The 17,464-nt window shown below is 42.4% G+C and overlaps 1 protein-coding gene across 12 annotated transcripts in view; it reads left to right on the forward strand.

Annotated features, from left to right (window-relative positions):
- The window catches only part of PCGF5 (polycomb group ring finger 5), a 57,709-nt gene that overhangs the window by 26,834 nt on the left and 13,411 nt on the right, over window positions 1–17,464 (forward strand). For 8 of the 12 annotated variants that reach the window (XM_084845813.1, XM_084845805.1, XM_084845811.1 and 5 more), the window contains exons 2-5: window positions 6,956–7,264; window positions 8,774–8,870; window positions 16,244–16,299; window positions 16,409–16,468. In XM_084845813.1, the coding sequence (XP_084701939.1) occupies window positions 7,153–7,264; window positions 8,774–8,870; window positions 16,244–16,299; window positions 16,409–16,468 (325 nt within the window). In that variant the 5' untranslated portion in view covers window positions 6,956–7,152. Of the gene's footprint in view, window positions 1–6,102; window positions 6,413–6,955; window positions 7,265–8,773; window positions 8,871–16,243; window positions 16,300–16,408; window positions 16,469–17,464 lie in introns of those variants that run through there. The other 4 variants (XM_084845815.1, XM_084845810.1, XM_084845804.1 and 1 more) reach the window with 3 other exon arrangements.

Consider the following 17,464-nt stretch of genomic DNA (forward strand, 5'->3'; position numbering starts at 1 on the left):
AAATCAAAACACAGTATATTAGGAGTTGTATCTGAGGGTGGCTTTGCCTTTGCTTACATGCAGTCAGGCCACCCATTTTTCCCAGATCCCCAGTCCCATATTTAACCCCCTGTCGGCTCTTTAAAAGCTGCTTCTGGGAGTTGTGGGACCCTCTGGAACAGGATGAGATATAACACACAAAGCTTAAGAATGTAAGGGAACACATGAAAATTGGGTGCTCCAACTTGCATGAGCAGAAACGCTTTCTGCTTATTCAAAGCAACCGTTGGATAGAACTCTATATTTTTGGCTTTAATTTCTCAAATAATACCTGAATGAAGAAATCCTTGTTGATTAATCACGTGTTGTAATCAGTTATTTTAATTTGCATAAATCGGCAATGAGTAAAAATTTGAAGAAATCTTACTCTGTTAATCCATACAATCAGTTTTCAGCTCTAGAAATTACTTGTGTGTTTACAAATTCCCTTCATGTCATGAAGAGTGGCTTGTCCACTTTAACATTTTATTTTTGCAACAAGGTGTTGTGGAATTCACCAAGATCCCACCGTTAGCTAAACATGGTCCTAGATATATTTGAAATATTTTTTGAAAGGCAAGGGATAGATTTGTGTGTTTTTTCAGTGGGACAAAACTGAGCAAGAACGGAGACATTTAAGGCACATCCTGGCTGGGGAGTGCTAGGAGTTGTAGGACTTTTTCTGTCTAAACATGTGTAGTATTGCACCCTTAGTGTTAGAATAAATGGGATTGGAACTCAGAGCGAACAAATAAGTTCATGGCAGTTTGGGATTAACAGTAATATGATGTAGAATAATAAGACCTAATGATACATCTGAAAGCTATGTAATTAGGGATGGACGAAAGTCACTTACCTGATCCCGAAGCTTGCTTCGTGGTGGGGGGGAGGCGCTCCGTCCCTCCCCCTGAAATTCTGGCTGGGGGGGGAGGCGCCCCATCCCTCCCTGCCAAAATTCTGGCCGGGGGGGAACGCCCCGCCTCTCCGGCTGCGAAAGTTCTTCTGCCGCCGTTTGCGTCCCTGGCCTGCAGTCAGCCGTGATAGGCTACATAAATCTTTACGTAGCCTATCACGGCTGACTGTGGGGGGGAAAAGCGTGTACGCAAATGGCGGCGCCCATGGGCACCGCCATTTGCGTACGCACTTTTTTTTTTTTCCCCAAAGTCAGGTGTTTTTTGAAAATCTAGCTGTGATAGGCTACGTAAATCTTTACGTAGCCTATCATGTTTGTTGTTGTTGTTGTTTTTTACTTGGAAATGGCAGCGGCAGCCACGGGTCAGAAGACTGGCCGCCGGCGGGAGCGGCCGCCGCCAGGGACATTCGCCGAAGGTAAGTCCCATCCCGGGGGGGGCGGACCGTTTCTCCACCAATTTCGGTGGGCCGAATGCATTGGCATTCGGCCTCCCGGAGATTCGTGGAGAAATTCTCCGACATCCCTATTGTAATCAAGCCAGTTTTGTAGCCTGCTGCAAAACAAATGCAGAACTATTACAGCTTATCTCTAATGTAATATAGAGGATCAGTGTATCAACCAGATAGCAATCACCAGGAGAATATGTATGCATCTGCTTCTTTTACATCCTTAGGTCATGGCCAAAGATATATAGTGCGTTGCATAAGTACTCACACACCCTTTGACTTTTTCATATTTTGTTGTGTTACAACCTGGAATTAAAATGTGTTTAATTAGGATTTCTTATCACTGATCTACACAAAAAAGTCCATAATGTCAAAGTGGGGAAAATCTACATATTTTACAAAATGATTTACAAATAAAAAACTGAGAAGTCTGGATTGCATAAGTATTCACCCCCTTTGCTGTGACACCCCTAAATAAGCTCTGGTGCAACCAACTGCCTTCAGAAGTCACATAATTAGTTGAATGGAATCCACCTGTATGCAGTTCAAATATCACATGATCTCAAATTAAATACACCTGTTTCTGGAAGGCCCCAGAGTTTGTTGGAGAGCATATCTAAACAAACAGCATCATGAAGTCCAAGGAGCTATCAAAACAAGTCTGGGATAAAGTTCTGGAGAAGCACCAATTAGGATTGAGATATATATATACACAAATACACATACACACACACGCACACACACCAAACTATGAACATCCTCCGGAGCACTGTTAAATCCATTATTACAAAATGGAAAGAATATGGCACAACTGTGACTCTGCCTAGAGAAGGTCGCCCACCAAAATCTGGTGACCAGTAACGAGGTTATTAGAGAAGCAACAAAGAGGCCAATGGTAACTCTGAAGGAGCTGGAGAGATCCATAGCTGAGATGGGAGAAACCACCCATGGGACAACTATCACCCAGACATTCCACAAAGCTGGGCTTTATAGAAGAGTGGTGAGAAGAAAGCCATTGCTAAAAAAAAAAAAAATATATCAAATCCTGTTTGGATTTTGCCAAAAGGCATGTGGGAGACACAGCAAACATGTGAAAAAAGGGTCTCTGGTCTGAGGAGACCAAAACTGAACTTTTTGAGCTTACCAGAAAACACTGTGTGTGGCGCAAAGTCAACAGTGCTCATTGCCCAGAGAACACCATCCCCACGGTGAAGCATAGCAGTGGCAGCATCATGTTGTGGGGATGCTTTTCATCAGCAGGGACTGGGAAACTGGTCAGGATTGAGGGCAAGATGGACAGAGCCAAATACAAGGCAATTCTGGAGGACAACCTGTTGCAGTCTGCAAGGGACCTGGGACTGGGGTGGAGGTTCATCTTCCAGCAGGACAATGACCCTAAACACACAGCCAAAGTTACACTTGAGTGGTTTAAAAACAAGAACCTGAATGTCTTAGAATGGCCCAGTCGAAGCCCAGACCTCAGTCTGACTGAGAATCTGGGGCAAGGCTTGAATATCACTGTTCACCAATGGTCGCCATCCAACCTGAGAGAGCTTGAGCAATTTTGCCAAGAAGAATGGGCAAAAATGTCAGGATCCAGATGCAGAAAGTTTGTAGAGACTTACCCCAAAAGACTCACAGCAAAAGGTGCTTCTAGCAAGCATTGACTCAGTGGGGTGAATACTGATGCAACCAACAAATGCTAGTTTGTTTTTGTTTAATTAACTGTTGTGCAACAATAAAAATATTTTGCACCTTCAAAGTGTTAAGTATGTTGTGTAACACAAATGGTAAAAATGTCAATTAAATTCATTTTAATTCCAGGTTGTAACACAACAAAATGTAGAAAAGTCAAGGGGGGGGGGTTGAATACTTATGCAAGGTACTGTACTTAAACACCTTGATCTTAAATGCACCTATTTGAAAGTAAGTCCCACTAATTTCAAGGGAAGGTAAACTTTTTGGTCTAAATGGATCAGTGGCTTGGTAGAAGACAGCTTCCTATGCTCCTGTGAGCATGGGGAGAAGTAGGGCAGCAGTGGGAGAAAACGGGGGGGGGGAGAAAGCAGGGCAGCAGCTACAGAGCAACCATGCTCCCCTTAGTCCTAGCAGAACATTGAGTGTTTGATACAATCCTGCATTAGAGTAATGTTGTCAGGGACAACATATCTGTATGATTTCAGCCATTTGCTATTGTTACTGCTGTCCATTGCGGATTTACTCTGACACAACAGTGGAGCCTCAGGGATGCAATCCTAAACACAGTATCAGAAATACGTCACACTGAAAGCGATCAGATCTACCTAAAGAATTAGGAGAATATAGTTTACATTTACACATGAGCCTATCCCAAATTATACATTAATGAACACAGTATCTTATCACTGTGTGTACCCAATTTGCACTTAATATTGAAGAAACAACCCAAGAGACAGGCTAATTATTGGAACAGTGGAGATTCACTTACGTTTAAATAATCACAGCTGTATCAGACATGTAAATAGAGAAAGTATCTGTTTAAATGGAGAATGTTTTAAAAGAGATCCTAAGTGTACAAGTATAATAGATGGATAGTGCCATCCATACACATAGTGTTTTACAAAGAATGTGGGGACTGGTACCCTGCCCAACTGGCTTACAGTCTAGAAATAGACACAATGGAAACACAACAGAGGAAGGGAAATGGAGGCAAGGATAAATAGTGGAAATATGTGGTCAGTTACATGTAATAGGTTTGGATACTGTTTTGTGTGTTACATATATTTCTGTATTTTGAAAAAAAAAAACACTTCAGCATCACATACCTCTTACAAATAGCACTGCATCCATCTGTTTGAGATGAACTTGATTTACCAAGTAAAGATTAAACTAACTCAGAATGGTATGTTTTAAAATGATCATTAAAACAGATATCCCCCAAAGGCTCCTTGTTTGGAAAGCTTTCTATTCCGGGATGACATTCAAATAAAAGTGGTACTGATCTGGTATGATTTGTTTAATATATGGACACCAGCAATGTAATATTTTGCAATGCTCTATGGGGTTGCATGTCCCCCCAAAATTTAACTAGGAGAAATAGATATACATGTTTTATGCTGTGAAGAACAGGTTCATATTCATGGCAGTGAGGCTGCCACTGCTACAGAATATTTTAATGATAATTTTATTGCCACACAAGTCTTATCCCCTGAATGCTAACATTTTAAGAATTTCTAAGTTCATGACATGCTAGTAGAAATATGAGAGCCAGATCTTTAATAACCAGTATATAATCTTCACCCTACACAAATTTAATGCATGCCAACAAGTGGAACTGTAACAGTTATTTCCAGTACCTGAGGCACTTTTCAGATACCTCTCTGAACCACCCTATAAGGTTAACTACATATTACATAGAAACAGGTGTAATTGAATCCTGACAGCCCTTTCCTTGTGGGGGGAGGATGGCGGGACGGGAAAGTTTCTTCATAAGGGGACAATTTGGAGTGGAGAAGAGCAGGGAAAAGGGATGGTTAACCCTACTTCTCCACCCCATTGGAAAAAAGGTCATTAGGGTATGGTTTGTGTGGTATGGTTACAATGCAGTGTGAAGATCCAACTTCCTATCTGCATCACACAGATACCCATTTAAAGTTGAAGAGTATAGCATTATGATCTGAGATTAACTCTTTAAAATCTAATATCTATACCTGGGAAGTAGCCACTGGTTGTCTCAAGGATCTGTCCTCAAATACCCTCTCCCTATATAACAGCTCCTACTGCTTTCCAGAGGCATAGAGTGGTGTTAGTCTGTTGCAGCAAAAACAATAAAGTCTTCTGGCACCTTAAGGCTAACAAATGTCTTTAAGGTGGCACAAGACTCTTTTGTTGCCTTAGCCCTTACCAAGCCACAAGCAACCTAACTCCATTCTATAGATGCTCACATAAGAGCTTTGTAAATCCCTATTGGAAGCAGTGGTGGAACTTAAGGCCTAATATCTTTTTCACAAGCATGGGATCGAGCAGGGAAGAGAGAGGAGCCATACTTCAAAACTACCTGGAAACCCTTTGATTTGACCTGAAAACTCACCTGCCTCCTTCAGCTGGCTTGGAGGCTGCTGGGAGTTGTAGTCCAACACATCTGGAGGGCATCAGGTTGTGCAAGGCTTATCTATCAGATGAGGAAGAGTATAAATCAATGTGGCCAATATTTTTGACAATGTGCCTCAAGTCAGGCTTGTAATATGAAATAGTGACAGTTCAGTGTGCACTGTGGTATACATATATCCCACCTATGCCCTAGTGCAGCTTTCCCCAACCTGATCCTCTCCAGATGTGTTCGTCTACAACTCCCAGCACACCCAGCCAGCATGGCTGCCCGGAGTTGCTGGGAGTTGTAGCCCAACACATTTGGAGGGCACCAGGTTGGGGAAAGCTGCCTTAGTGTGTTATTCATTTGGTTCTGGCTACGGAGCAAGCAGCAGTGCAGTAGAGAGGCAGACATTATAGCCTGGCTGTGCCAGAGGTAGAACCTTCTGTCCTCGCCCTACTCCGTTCCAGGTGTGGCCAAAAATCCCCACTGCTGTGCCACATGTCACCCGCCACCCATGCTATAGCCTGTGGTGAATCAGCGTCGAAGGAAAAGCGCCCTGCAGAGGCTCACGCGCGCAGTCCGTCGTAACTGCTCCAAATGAGTTCAGGACTGACTGACGGAGTGCAAAGAAAACACCGGGGCTAAGCCCGGGTGAGAGGGGTGTGTGTGTGAGGGAGAGGGAGAGACAGAGAGAGAGAAGCGCCGCCAAGGCCGTGGCGCAGGCAGACTTGGTTTGGGGCTGTCCCACTGGCCTCAGCCGGAATGGGGAAGATGGGAGGAGGGCGGCGCGGCGCGGGCAGCCCGGCGAAGAGAGGGTGAGGGAGGCCGCGCCCGCTCTTCCTCTTTCGCTGGTGGCGGGGGCCGAGGCAGGCGACAGCTGCCAGGTACGAGGCAGGAGATTGGAAGGGGACGACGCGCTGGCAGAGGAAGCCGGAGAGAGCGGGAGCGCCTGCGGGGAGGGAGGTTAGAAGAGGGGGAGAAAGTCCCGGTCGCAGCCCTGAGATGGTGCCAGGCTGTGAGACCATAAGCTGCCCATGGCGCGGGAGAAGCGGGTTTCCTCGGGAGACGTTACAGTGGGGGTTGAGGGAGGAGAACGGGTGGCTTCACGAAGAGACCCCCCTCTTCCAGCGCCCTATTTGTAAAGCCCCATTTTTACAGGCTGCTGCCAGTGAGAAAGGAGACGGTCGCTCTGCGGACGGCAGGCAAAGGCTTCCTTCCTAAGCAGAGCGGCCCCCTCAGAGCCAGTCAGCTTGTCTTCACGCACGAGAGGCGCAGGCGTGGGCTTGCTTCTTTCCCCACGTTCCGCCTGTCCGTCAAGCCCTTACCACAAAGTGCGGGGCGCTTCCGTCTTCCATACTGTAACGAGCAGGCAAGCTTTGGAGGAAAAGCCAGTTGTCCCTCGTGCCAATTCATCATACATCTTTTGGTTTTGCTGTGGCATCCCCTTCTGTCGTCAGACTTTCATTTTCTGGGTTTTATTTTTGTGTGTGTGTGTGTATGTTACAGGGCTCAAAGATGTCTAACTCTAAAAAGAAGCAGAGGTTAGGAACCGTGACCCCCTGAGAACCCTTGGACTCTGATCAAATGCCTGGAGAAGTCCAGCTGCATACAGCAGCTCAGCAGCTCCTGTGATCCCGTCACCTTCGCCTTCCAAATTCACGGCTCGGGTCCAAACCATTTTATTGCCACAGCTTGTGCCACGAATGGCTACCCAGAGGAAACACTTTGTGAAAGATTTCAATCCCCATATCACCTGTTGTATCTGTAAAGGATATCTTATCAAACCAACTACAGTAACTGAGTGCCTCCATACTTGTAAGTAGGATTTTGTGAGGCATCTTATGTTTGGAACAAAATGCTGTTTGCTCCAATTAATGCTACCAATAGTTCATCAGTCTTGGGATTAAGGTTCATGGCTTATGAATTGTAAAAATGCTTAGTATTTATACAAGCATACATTTCAAATATTCAGAGTGCAGTATATGCATAAAATGTTGGAATTATTCCTTAATATTAATAATTTTGAAGAGTTGGAGGAAGTTAGAATAGATAGAATATCCATACAAAGTACTCATTTAGATTCTGTACATTTTACACTTTTTTCTGGATCTGCCTGTGCCTTGCTAAACAGAGGCAATTTTTATTTTATTTTTTAAGAACTTTGCTTAATAGTAACATTTCATTAAGATCTGGGACGGCTGATATTAGTACAAAAAACAAAGTAACACAGAGTGGCACTGAAAGGTGGATCCTGGACAAAGTTTACTGCTCTTGATGGGTCATTTTAATACAATGTTTGGTCCTAGTGGTCTGGCTAAGAAATCGCAAACCATGAAGTTTTCATTCTTAGGTCCATGAGTTCTACATTATAGTATCTCTACTTCACTCAGAAGGATTTAAGTAGTGCCCTGATCTACAAATCTACATTCTAAGACATTTTTACATGGTAAGCATGTTTGACACATGTATACCACTGTTTGTCATGGCAAAAATTGTAAATAGAATGTTCTAGAGGTAAATTATGCATTTCTACTGCTGAAGCTAAGTAGTTCTGGCCCTAATTGCTTGGGAACCATATGTAAGCCTCTCTGGGCTCTTTGGAGAAAGAATGGAGTATAAGTGTAATAAATGCAAAAGGGTGTGTGTGTATATATAAACACCCAACGGACACATATCTGGGAGCTAAAGCCAATGGCAGCTCCCTATACATGTCTACTGTGTGTCTGCAGGTATTTGGAGAGACATATGTTTCCCCTTTGCATGTTGTGGTATCCATTGCAGCAGATCGGAGTTCTGACACCGCTTTTCCTTGTTAGTCGCCATGAGTACAGGATAAAAATATTTAAAGAAAAAATGCAGCCACACCTGCCACATAAACCTGTGTTTTGCCTGAAGCTATATCCGGCTTTGTATCTTCCATAAATTGATTTGATAATCTTCCACATGTCTTTCAAACTTCAGTTATACAGTGGTCTTGAAAAATGAAATTTTAACTTAGTTGACATTAAAAGATCATAGCTCTGCATTATGAGTCTCCATGCGTGCTCTGTGTGCACAGTGGGCTCCCTTGCAAGCTAGCTTCCCCATTGGTTTTATGTTTGGAAGCAGTTTGGCACTAGTAAATCAGCAGATTTTACTGTGGTGCTGGTGATGGAGTGCTGGAAAGAAAATTAGCAAAATTCCTGTTGCATGAGTCATGAAGGGAACTTGGGATGTACCTGCAACAGGTCTAGCGTTATTATGCTCTTTCAAATGACAGCATTTAGCAATCATGTCTCTGATTTGCATTTTTGCCTAAAATGCATTTCTTATCTGATTTTTCAGTTTGTAAGAGTTGTATTGTGCAGCATTTTGAAGACAGCAATGACTGTCCCAGATGTGGCAATCAAGTTCACGAGACCAATCCATTAGAAATGCTACGGTAAGGGGATATTAAATACAAATTTTAATGGGAGCCAGTTTATCTTAACGTAGCTTAATGGGATGAGGTAAAAGAGAGAATTTAAAATTAATAGCCATTTGTAAAATGTTATACTGACATTATGGAATTTTAGATAACTGAAATTCGTGGAATGTAAAATACTCCTTTGTTATCGTAAGAAAATGTTGTTGGTCCAACCCTGTTAAAATCAGTTATATCTAAAGCTGAAATCACATGTGCATTCTAAAATGTTTTAAATTATTACTTGGAAATCTTCCCAATCTTCAGTTAATGTGCATTATGACAATTCATAAATTATACTTTTCCATGGATTTAAATGTCATCAAACACACCCCTCCAATTAGTCTAGGAGAAGACATTACTCTACTTGCCTGCTATGGATGCTGACCCATAGTACCTTCCAACCACACTGAGGAGATACGATCTCATAATATGCTGTGCAACTAAGACATTTCACATTACCTGCCTGCCCACTCCTCTGCTCCTAGCAGTGCAAAATAATTGCTTTTCACAAGAATGCTTGCATTGTATAAATTTCACCTCCATGGTGCCTTGTCAGTTTATTTTCTTTTTAAAAACTAAAGTATTACTAAATGTACCATTGCTGGTTCAGATGCACATGGCCTTTTAAAGAAACAAATCTATAATGTGCTTCGAGATTGGAGACATGGAGGGAGGCAGGATGGAGAGGACGCAGACAACTAATATGAATGTTTCAAACTCCATAATCATGGGCATAGAAGAAAACGAGGTGCCTGTTAGAAACAAGAGAGTGGGTGGGTGGGAATATCATTGGAAAAGCAAAGCCACTGCCAGGGGAGCATGCCAGCTTCTGCTGCTGTGCTTCCTTTTCCTTTGCTGAATCTGCTGCCCCTCTTCCCTCACTCAGAGCTCTCCAGAATTGTTGCATTGTTGAGGCAAAAAATGTGATGGCAAAATCATCTTACTTTTAAGGTAGGATGACTTTGAATAAATACTTCTGTAGAATGAGGAGAAGTTAAAATGTAAAATAGGGGTGGGGGTGGGAATGGAGGGAGCAATTCCCCAAACCGACTGGCCGTGCAGGAAGGTGAATAGAACGTTGTACTGGTTTCAGTGGTTCTTAGTCACAACTGATTTTAACTTGACCAGTATCTATGCCTTTGGAGATTTTGCAGATTGTTAAAGAGAATACAATGGATCTTTTATTGCTAAAAAACCATGCAAGTCCCAGAGATTTAGAAAAGTCCCCTTTATACGACGTTTCATGGCAGCATTACTACAGAGAAATAACAAACCTTTGGGAAAAGACATATAAAATAAAAAGAGGATACACACTGCTACAGGCCTGGTTTTGTAATTGTATGCTGAATCAAAACATCAAACTTGCTGCTCACCACCTTCCCCCTCGTTTGCTTGCCTGTGTGCTGCTGCTACGTCTGCTTCTTGTCTGGCTGGAGAATGGTAATAGTTTGTGCCTTGAATGGCTACCTGCAGGATGCATTTTTTGAAAGATTTCAGTCCCCATCTAATCTGTTGTATGAATAGCTTCACAAACCACAGTAACTGAAACAGAAACTGTGCTGTTTCCACCTCAGGTACCCAGTTGCAGGGCATTTTGTTAACTTTTTCCAGCTGGAGGAGGTGGCAGCAGCAGCAAGGATGAGAGTGGGTGAGGCAAGGCTGATTGCTCAAACCTGCATTTGATTAATTGTGTGCTCCTCTATTAATTCAGTTGTGAAACTCTGCTCACATCAAAGCTGACATATGAGCTATGTGTTGTCTTTTTATATTATGAGTGTCTTTACCGTTAAGTAACTTTTATGCAGATAATTTTATTATAAATGTCATTTAAGTAGGTGTGGATCAAAAATGGTAAGACTTCTGCTCAGCCTACATCTAGACATATTTATAGATAATATTATCAGCTGACCATGGATGCTATCCATTTTCATTAAAATCAATGGCAGTTGAAATGACTTGTCTCGACTCTCCAGCATGTTCTCTGTGTTTCGGCAGTTCCTTAGGGCAACGCTGGTCTATTGGCTCTATGCTAGCAAGCTCACTGGATAGTTAGTAGATTTTTGTGAATTGTTCCTCTCCAGAAGAGTGTTGCAATCTGAGAGGAAGGTCTATCTTTTAGCTGAATGAACTGTTCACAGGGACCAATCATGTGGCCTGCAATCCTGCATCTATTTAAGCACACAGAAGCCGTAGTGCAATGGCGAGTATGCAAATATAGTTTAATTACAGAACTATGACCATGATCTTCCTTCTAGGAAAGCTTACCAGACAAAATCAGAGGGCTATGTGGGACTAAGAGTGAAACTACACAAGATGCTGTTATGTGTGTAGTTCTTCCATCCCCACCCCACAACTTCCATTTGTTTTGTTTCACAAAATACAACTATGGAGGCAGCACTCTCTCTGAAGACCTAAATGAGGAAAGGTTGAGAATTTTAAGTCTTTCCTTTCTCCTGAAAATCACCTTATCAGAAGCTTTTTCCCTTGCTGGAGAAAATACGTGGATACATTTGGTTAAAAGAAGAGGAAAACGTATCTTATCTTTTAACCTTCACATAAAAAAGCAACTGAAGGGAGGGGTGATTCTCAGCAGAAAAAAATGCTAAAGGGGAAAAATTTAATATCTTCCACGTCTTATCCCATGTGGGGTATTCAGAGACGGGTTGCAGCCTTCATGGACGCATTGTATAAAACAAATACTCTGAAAAACTGCATGTGACTCAGTGACCTAGTTTGCACTACATGACAGCCCACAGTGGTTTGTCAGCCTTGTTTGTTTCAGAGTGGCTTGTGTTGTCTGAACCCGGCACAATGGCTTAAGCATGGGTTATTAACCATGCACAAGCCACCCTGAGAAGCCATGGCTCATTGTTGAGTTATTCAGGATGGCTTATTTTCGTGATGTGTTAACCTGGCACAATAGCTTCTACATGGTCTGTTTGAAAAGGCTACAGGCATGCCTGACAAGAGCAGTGAAAAGCCCCATGCTCCTCACTGTGCCTGCCATCCCTTCTCCTCCAGGTCAGCACTTCATGTGACGGTGACCAGTTTTATCCCCTTGTGAGCCAAATTTGCACAGCTATGCCTGTATGCGTGATTGACTTACCGCTGGGTGAGTGCATGAGGCCCCAATTTGGGACCATGGCAGTTCAGGAAGGGGGGATTTAAGCTTCTCCCCCTCCTGTGTTCATGCTCAAATCCCCCTCCCCCTATGTATGGGGGGGTTAAAAAAGAAAAAAGTCTCAATTTTAGACTCTCTTTTTTAAATAAACAAAAACACCCCCTTTCCCGTGGGGGGAAATTTCAACATAAAAACAGGAGGGGCAAACACTTAAATCCCCTTCCTGAATCGCCATGGTCTCGAATTGGGGTTGTGCATGCTTACCCAGAGGTCAGTCAATCACACATAGACACAGAATTATGCTAGGAAGAGGAATGTCTCTCATCCCCAGCTGTGAAGAGCAGCCAGGGAGGCTTTTTAAAAAGTGTTAAAGAAAGAAAATAAATCAATCTTCACTCACTTTGTCCTAAAAATTAAGGTAAGCCCTCCACTCCACTCTAAAGATTAATACCATAGATGTTTTTGTGTTGAACCACAGATATATATGGCATATGTGTGTGAGTATACACACACACACACACACACACAGGTGCTTTGCAAAGCAAGAAAGGGAGGGGGAGAGAATCTCATCACAGCAGGAGTATAGGCGAGTTGTGCCACGAAGGCCCCTGGGATACATGCTGGGAATGGGGTGGTAGGATAAAGGGGGAAACAAACCATGGTAAGCCGGCGAGCACCTGATCATCTGTCAGCAGCAGCATGGCTTAGAGAGAAATTAACCAACCAACCATGACTTGTTTTCAGCATGGTTTATTGTTATAAGTCCAGTTTGCATGTCATGATAAACCAGAGTTCCAGGGGAACCCGGGCTTATCATTTACAGGCAGTGTGCTTGTGCATGCTGTCCACTTGCTCCCGCTGTAAGTGGGAGGGGCTAAACAAACCACAGACCTTCTGTCCATGGTTTGTTTAGGATGATGTGCAAACCAGGAACTCAGGCTTGTGTCTCTGGCTTATGTTATTTCTCCAGCTTGTCGGGGGAGAGACAAGTCAGGGTCCCTTTCGCATGTCGCAAACCCTCCCATAGTTTGGCCTAATATAATGGGTTTTGCATAAAGGGGCATGCCTGCTGTACATGGAAATTATAGCCATTAATTACTATAAATAAAAGAAAGATTTTGCAGCCTGCATAAATTATTCATATTTGCTTGATTCACATAATTTCCCTGATTTTGCACAATCCATTCTGCTTTTCTTTTTCTTTTCTTTTTTTTACTGTTCCTGAAATTCTCAGGAAGCCTGAGTTTTGCACCCAGTTACACATTCTGTGTTTTTGTAGGATAGCAAAATATATGCAGTTCGGTTTAAAATGGCATAATGTAAATACTTGACTAATATAGCATTTTCCAATAATCTTTACTGATCAGAAAGCAGTTTGAAGGTTGAGGGATAGTATTAATAATTATGGGCATGATTTATTCTGTTGCAGTTACAGTGCCTGCACATGGAGGGATTACCCTCTCTATCGTCATCTGTCTCCTCCACTCCCACAAATTGCTTGGCGTACTGCATCAGGAGTTCTGTGCACACCTCTTAAATCCTCATCTAGCTCTTCCTCTTGGCTGGTCAGGCTCTGAACAGGTACCATACAGGTGATCCGTGCGGTCAGATGCTTCACTAGCTATTTCATCATTTTTATTTATTTACAACATTTATATATGATCACCTGTGACATAGAAGAGGCACCCAAATTCAGCCTGTGCAGTCTTAGGCAGGCCAAGAGGAAGGATACCATGAACATAGCCCCAGATATGCATTTTTCTTGATTGATCGTACTTTTAAAGTGTCCAGTAACCCACATTTTCTTATGCAAATTCTTACTGGTTTGATTTGTGATAGTGTTTATTATAATAGTTCAAAGTCATGGGTATTGTAACAAATATTTAACAGAATTAAAATATATTAACATCATAGAATTGTAGAGTTGGAAGGGACCTAGGAGGTCATTTTGTCCAACCCTGTGCTCAATGCAGGATCTGCAACTACAGCATCCCTGACTGATAGCCATCAGCCTCTGCTTAAATGTCTCTATCAAAGGAGAGCCCACTATCTTCTGAGACAGTCTGTTACACTATCAAACAGCTCGCATTAGAAAGTTTCACCTAATGTTCAGCAAAAATCTGCTTTGCCGCAATTTCCACCCCTTGGTTCCACGTCTTACCCTCTAGCAACAGGGAATAAGTCTGCTCCATCTTCTGTTTGACAACCCTTCAGGTACTTGAAGACAGCTATCACATCTCCCCTTAGTCTTCTCTACTCCAGGCTAAATATTCCATCTCTTTCAACTGTTCCTCATAGGACTTGGTTTCAAGGCCCCTCATCGCCCTTCCCTGTACACACTCCGGTTTGTTAGTGTTCTTCTTAAAATGTGGCACCCAGAACTGGGTTAGATCTACACTAGTGCTTTTTATTGGTGTAGCAGTGCTCTAATAACTGTTGGCACATTACGTATTCCATATACCGCTTTTCTAGCAGTATTTATCAGTTTTTATTCTGTAGTATCCGAAATACCACAACAAATGTCATTGTGTGTGCTATGAGGTATAAATGCGCAAGATGAATTTAGTGTCACCATGGTGGCATCACATTGATATGGCATAAGGTGTAGATCTGACACAGTACTCCAAGTACGGCCTGATCAGCACTGAATAGAGTGAAACTATTATTTCTGAGATCTGGACTATTAATGCAGCTGAAGATTGCATTAGCTTTTTTAGCAGTTGCTTCACACTGCTGGTTATGTTTAGCTTCTGACCGCTAAGACCCCTAGATCCTTTTCACATGCGTTGCTGCCATCCTAATATTAAGACAGATTTTGCTTATTTAGGGAGCAATCCTATGACGGTTAGACAGTGGCTAGACGGCCATAGGATATCTTGTTTTCTGGGAATCAACCTTCCCCCACTTCCATGCTGCCTCTGAGGCAGTGCGGAACAGTCCTGACCTCCACGCTCGCAAGAGGAGCGCAGGAAGGCTGAAAAAGGGGTGTGTCTGGGGGCGTTCCAGGGCCGGGAGGGTGGAAATGCCTGTACGACACATCCAATGTGTTGTACAGCAGCCTCCTCCCCTGCTTGCCCCCCCCCCATGGCTAGAAAATGCAGGGCAGCTGAAGGACAGAGGGAACAATCCCCTCCATGCTTCTCCTGCCCTCCATTGGATAGGCAGTCACCTCCAAGTTCGGAGGTGCCTATCTAGATAGGATTGCGCGCTTAGTGACTCTGAAGTCAGAGCTGTCATGCAGTAGGCTCAGGATATGTTTCATCGTCACCTAAATTTATTATGAAATGGCAAGAAAACTCCACACTGATATTAGCTTTAAAGATACTGAACATCTCTTTCCCCATTGTGGAAACATGCTGTGGGCAGTTGCAGTTGGCTCGAGGACATGGTTTGTGCTTCTACAGTGGCATGCACTGGGAAAAAAAAGACAGGCCATTGCACTTGCACTACCAGGACAGAAGCAGCTATAAGCTACATTTTTAACATGTTCCCATTTCCACTGCTTTATACTTATTATTGATTCTATAAAATCTCATTTTGTCTGGTGTAGGAAACTGAGGCACACTTTTTCTGAATTAAAATTGGAGGCATACTTGATTTTACACTTGGACAAGTTTACTTTCAGATTCTAACATTTAGGGGGAGTAGGGCTGCGATCCTATGCCCACTTATCCAGGAGAAAGTCCCACCGAACTCAGTAGGACTTACTTTTGTGTAGATGTGTAGGATTGCACTGTAAAAGTATGAATTTTGCACCTGTATTTCTTTACGAGTCAGTGTTCTGGAGATACCACCACTGCATACAGGTAGTTTTGCTGTGTCTTTGAATGATCAACATTCCCAATGCAATCACAACTAGTGCAAAGATGTGATGGAATTGTCACTCCCTGGCAAAAGCTGATTGGAAGGAGACAAGGCCAGAGCAGTGACTCATGCAGATATGCAGTTGACAGCTTCCTCTGTGGGTGGGTCTTCTGGGCTCACAGAACATGTACGTGTGTGTGTGTGTAGATATAGGTATAGATATAGATGTATTGATAACATAGCATACTGTTTGGGAGTAAGTGACTTAAGTCATTGCTGCCAAAAATAATGTTTTGAAAAATTTCTTTTACTGTTTCCCTTTAAAGTTCTACTGTCTATAATGTTTGTTTTAACAACCAAGTTTAAAAAATAAATAAATCTTAAGTCTTTTGACTTCTTAAAAGAATTATCTTCTCTCCCCAAGGCTGGATAACACATTAGAGGAAATTATATTTAAGTTGGTTCCAGGACTTCGAGAACGTAAGTTTTTTTTTTCTCTTAAGAAGATTGCTGTTTTTTTCCTGCATTCCTGTTGATATTCTAGAATTATTCACCTGAAATACCATGCTACTTTTTTGTTGCTAACTAGAGGAACTGCACCGTGAGGCTGAATTCTGGAAGAAAAACAAACCACAAGAGAATGGAGAAGGTAATTATACTCCTTTGATAATGTAGCAACATTTTAATAAGGTCCAGTATATTTTCATTTAAAATATCAACACACTGTGTTGGTGCCAGTGCTCACAAAACTGCATCTGAATGTCCTGTGGTTGATATTTTCGCTTGCATTTGCTAATAAAGGTTGAAGTTATCCCTTGCAGCAGTTTGTTACATATCTTATTTATAATTGGCTATTTTTATTAAACACACCTTACAGGAAGATGAAGAACTTATAGATTAGAGTATGTTATCTAATTCAGAGGTTACATGCATGCTTATCCACACCATTGTATATCCAGAGGTGTCTGGATTGCAAGGATTTTTATACAGCAAAACTATATTTTAAAAACATATGTTAAATTTTATTCAGTTATACATTATAAGAGCATTCTTGTGCATTTGGAATGTTTCACATTTGTCAGAGTTGATATTGTCTAATTGGATTTTTTGGAGTAATCCAATGAACAGAAACAGGCAAGAATCTGATATTCTTCTCACAGAATCAGCAAATCACTGAAAAATCCTTGTGGACTGCCAATTCTGATATCCTCCACATTTACCCTCAGCAGGAACCACTCCAAAGGCACTCTTATGAAACCAAATGTTAACATAGGACTGGACTGGCCCTTAAAGAATTGTTAACATGATATTCAGTAGTTCTTCCTGTTCTATAGTTGTCTGTCTTAATATCTGTTGCTGGTGGTTTCTTGACAGAGTTGAGATGAGAGCTGCCCTTCTTATTTCCATGTTTCTACATAGCATTACAAACCTCATGTCTGTTAGGGGAGTGTATATTTTTGTGCGTATTTTGTGCATCTTTAGGCAGGACTGCAGATAACTCAGCCCTCTCCTACTCAGTTGAGCTCTTGTCCGTTTATCCTTACCTTCCCATTACTCTCTGAGGGAGAATGGGAAAGCCATTTAAACAATCTTCATTGCACAACCTCATGTAAAAACACAAAACTGTATTACCACAGCTGCGTGC

The sequence above is a fragment of the Heloderma suspectum genome, chromosome 3, assembly GCF_057233095.1.
Source record: "Heloderma suspectum isolate Gila_16-S chromosome 3, 16-S_ref, whole genome shotgun sequence".
Lineage (NCBI taxonomy): Eukaryota > Metazoa > Chordata > Lepidosauria > Squamata > Helodermatidae > Heloderma > Heloderma suspectum.